Source organism: Bison bison, unplaced genomic scaffold, assembly GCF_000754665.1.
Source record: "Bison bison bison isolate TAMUID 2011002044 unplaced genomic scaffold, Bison_UMD1.0 scf7180017864266, whole genome shotgun sequence".
NCBI classification, from domain to species: Eukaryota; Metazoa; Chordata; class Mammalia; order Artiodactyla; family Bovidae; genus Bison; species Bison bison.
Window position 1 is genome coordinate 613,366 of NW_011494838.1, and position 2,807 is coordinate 616,172.

Sequence of the window (2,807 nt, forward strand, 5' to 3'; positions counted from 1 at the left end):
GGAGGGGTGGTGCTAGGGGTGCTGTGCTGCCCTCCCCGCCTGTATCAGCCTCCTGCCTGACCTGAGAAGGCAGAAGGAGAAGCTGCGACCCCCGAGGGGCAGAAGGCGGGGGAATGGATCTGCAAAGTGTCGGGGTCAGGGGAAGTGTGTTCCCTGGACAGGGACCCGGCCACCCAGGCGCGTGTGCAGGCAAGGACACGCAGGCAAGGAGGGAGCGGCTGGGGTCCTGGAAACCCGGGACCCAGCGTTTTCAGGACTGAGGACACCAAGTAAACCCTGGGCGGGCCACGAGCTCCCCATCACAGACGAGAGCGCTTCTGGACAGCGACCACCCCGTCTCACAGCTGAGGAGCCTGGGGTGGGCAGGGCGGGGTCTTTGTAAACAGAGCTGCATGCCGCCTGAGGGTGCCTACAGCTGACAGGGGTGGCTTCAGATGCAGGCCGCGTGCCCAGGACCGCTCACCTCCAGTTCATCGCTGCCACTTCATTGATGTACTCGGCACAGTAGACCAAGGTCACTGAGGAGAAAGAACCCTGGGTGAGAAGTCAGAGGGCGGCCGACCACCGCAGCCTACACGTCCTTCGGAACCGACGCTTCAAACGTAAGAACAAGGCCGTGCTACGCAGCTCGGGAGCCTGTCTGTCCAGCGCGGTCCTCACGAGGGCCCCTCACAGACGGGAGGAACGTCCTCCCTGGCCTGGCACACTGCTTCTCATTGCGACGCGGGCCACCGTATAACCTCCTGTCTGGATTTCCTGCCTTGCACACGGCCAACTGAAACATCACCTTTAATATGAGTTTTTGCATTTTGTTAAACTACAAGCAAAATCTTCGGTGTCTTCCCAACGGCTGCAAGATTAAGAGCCCAGCCTAGCCTCTGAGGCCCTGGCCCACCCTTCCTATCTGAACACATGTCTAGCTCGTCAACATCAGACACGTGCTTCTCTGACAACTGACCCAACGCCGACTCTGTCACCCTGGTACTCTCACGGGTGCCTTCGCCCCACGTGCCGGCCAGACACCTGTTCTTTGTCTCACCTAAAGAAAAAGAGATTTTTCTCTCTTTTTATGCCCCACACCGGGACTTCATTTTCTCTGTGAAATTCTTCTCAATGATTCCACACAACTCTGTCCCTTCTCTGAATCTCGATGGATCTTATATGCACAGACCTTATACTGTGGATCTTATATTTTTGCCCTGTGTGCACCTCCCAGAGCAAGCTGAGAGGCTAAGCTCAAGAGGGGGCCATGTACAGAGTCAGCGCCTCGGCAAATACAGCTCGTGTTTGTGTCACCAGTATTCAGCACCCTCCTGGAAGCACGGCAGGTACTTGAAAGACTCCTTTCAAGTCCAATATCCAAAATGAAGTTTATTTTTATAGGAACCAAAAGTGAAATATGGGAGTGGCCTGAAATCAGAGAGAGGAGGATGGGGAGACCTTACAAATGCTTTTACATATCATGAGGCTGCAGAGAGAACACCCACCCACCCCCAGATCACACATACATACACACACACCCCCGATTACAGCAATCTGAACCCTGAGCCGCAGGACTGCTGATTCTACTCACCCAGGCACAGGAAGTGCCCCACCTGCAGCCTGTACCTCTGGGATGAGAAGCAGGTGAGCAGCAGGCAGAGCACGTGGAAGCCAGCCAGCCCCACGAGCCAGGGCTCCGTCCAGTCCGTCTGCTGGAGGACACACAGCAGAAACAAGTCAGGGTCTACTCGCACTGGGGCCAGGCTTCACATGCCGTCTTCTCTGCGCATGTCCAGAGAGCCCACCAGGCTTCACAGGACACGGGATCGGGAGGAGAAGGGAGGGGAAACATGCGCCCCCGCCCAGGGACTGTCGCTCATGTCCCTGGAGGACGGTCCACACATCACTGAGGGCTTCCCTGTTTGTCAAGCACAGCTTCAAGCTGGGAGAACCTCAGGACTTTCCATTCTGGGAGAGAAGACAGGGAAGCCTGGTTCTGGAATGCACCGGGTCCCCGCGGAGGTAAGGCTACAACTCCTATTTCCAGCTCCCTAGACCAGTGATTGGAGAAGGCAATGGCGCCCCACTCCAGTACCCTTGCCTGGAAAATCCCATGGACGGAGGAGCCTGGTAGGCTGCAGTCCATGGGGTCGCTAAGAGTCGGACACGACTGAGCGACTTCACTTTCACTTTTCACTTTTTCATGCATTGGAGAAGGAAATGGCAACCCACTCCAGTGTTCTTGCCTGGAGAATCCCAGGGACGGGGGAGCCTGGTGGGCTGCCGTCTATGGGATCGCACAGAGTCGGACACGGATGAAGTGACTTAGCAGCAGCAGACCAGTGATTAAAGCCTCGGAAAATGTGGGCTGCCCTCCATACAGCGCTAGACCTCAGGTCAGCTAAACTCTAGGGGTGGCTGGTCCGCACCCTTAAACTAGGACCCCCTCCCGGAGGCTCAGGTCCCCCGCGGGTAAGGGGCTGGAGGCGAGGCCCGCGCCTGCCGCTTGCCCACTGCGAGTCCTCGCATCCAAGCCCAGATCCGACCCCTTCCCTGCGCCTCGCAGCAACCTCGCCGATCTAGGGGCCCGGTCCCAGAACGTCCCGTCCCGCCCCTAACCCGGGCCCTGCCCACCTGGGTCGCGCCCCCACCGGGCCCCACCCCTTATCCGAGCCCCGCCGCTTCCAGGCCCCGCCCCGGAACGCCTCGTCCGGCGCCGCGGGCGTCCTTGTTGGAAAATTACGAGCGGCCCTCTGCGCCAGCGGCCGAAGTGGTGGGTAAGGCCGCGAGTTACCGTGATCACGGCGGGGATGCTGACGGGGAAC

The 2,807-nt window shown here is 58.9% G+C and overlaps 1 protein-coding gene across 1 annotated transcript in view; it reads right to left on the bottom strand.

Moving 5' to 3' along the window:
* TMEM18 (transmembrane protein 18) overlaps positions 1-2,806 on the bottom strand; it is a gene marked incomplete at its 5' end in the record, with an annotated part of 4,380 nt that extends 1,574 nt beyond the window's left edge. The window contains 3 exons of the mRNA XM_010848437.1: positions 464-518; positions 1,574-1,694; positions 2,777-2,806. Coding sequence (XP_010846739.1) covers positions 464-518; positions 1,574-1,694; positions 2,777-2,806 — 206 coding nt within the window. The remainder of the gene's footprint in view (positions 1-463; positions 519-1,573; positions 1,695-2,776) is intronic.
* Position 2,807: the final 1 nt, after the last annotated feature.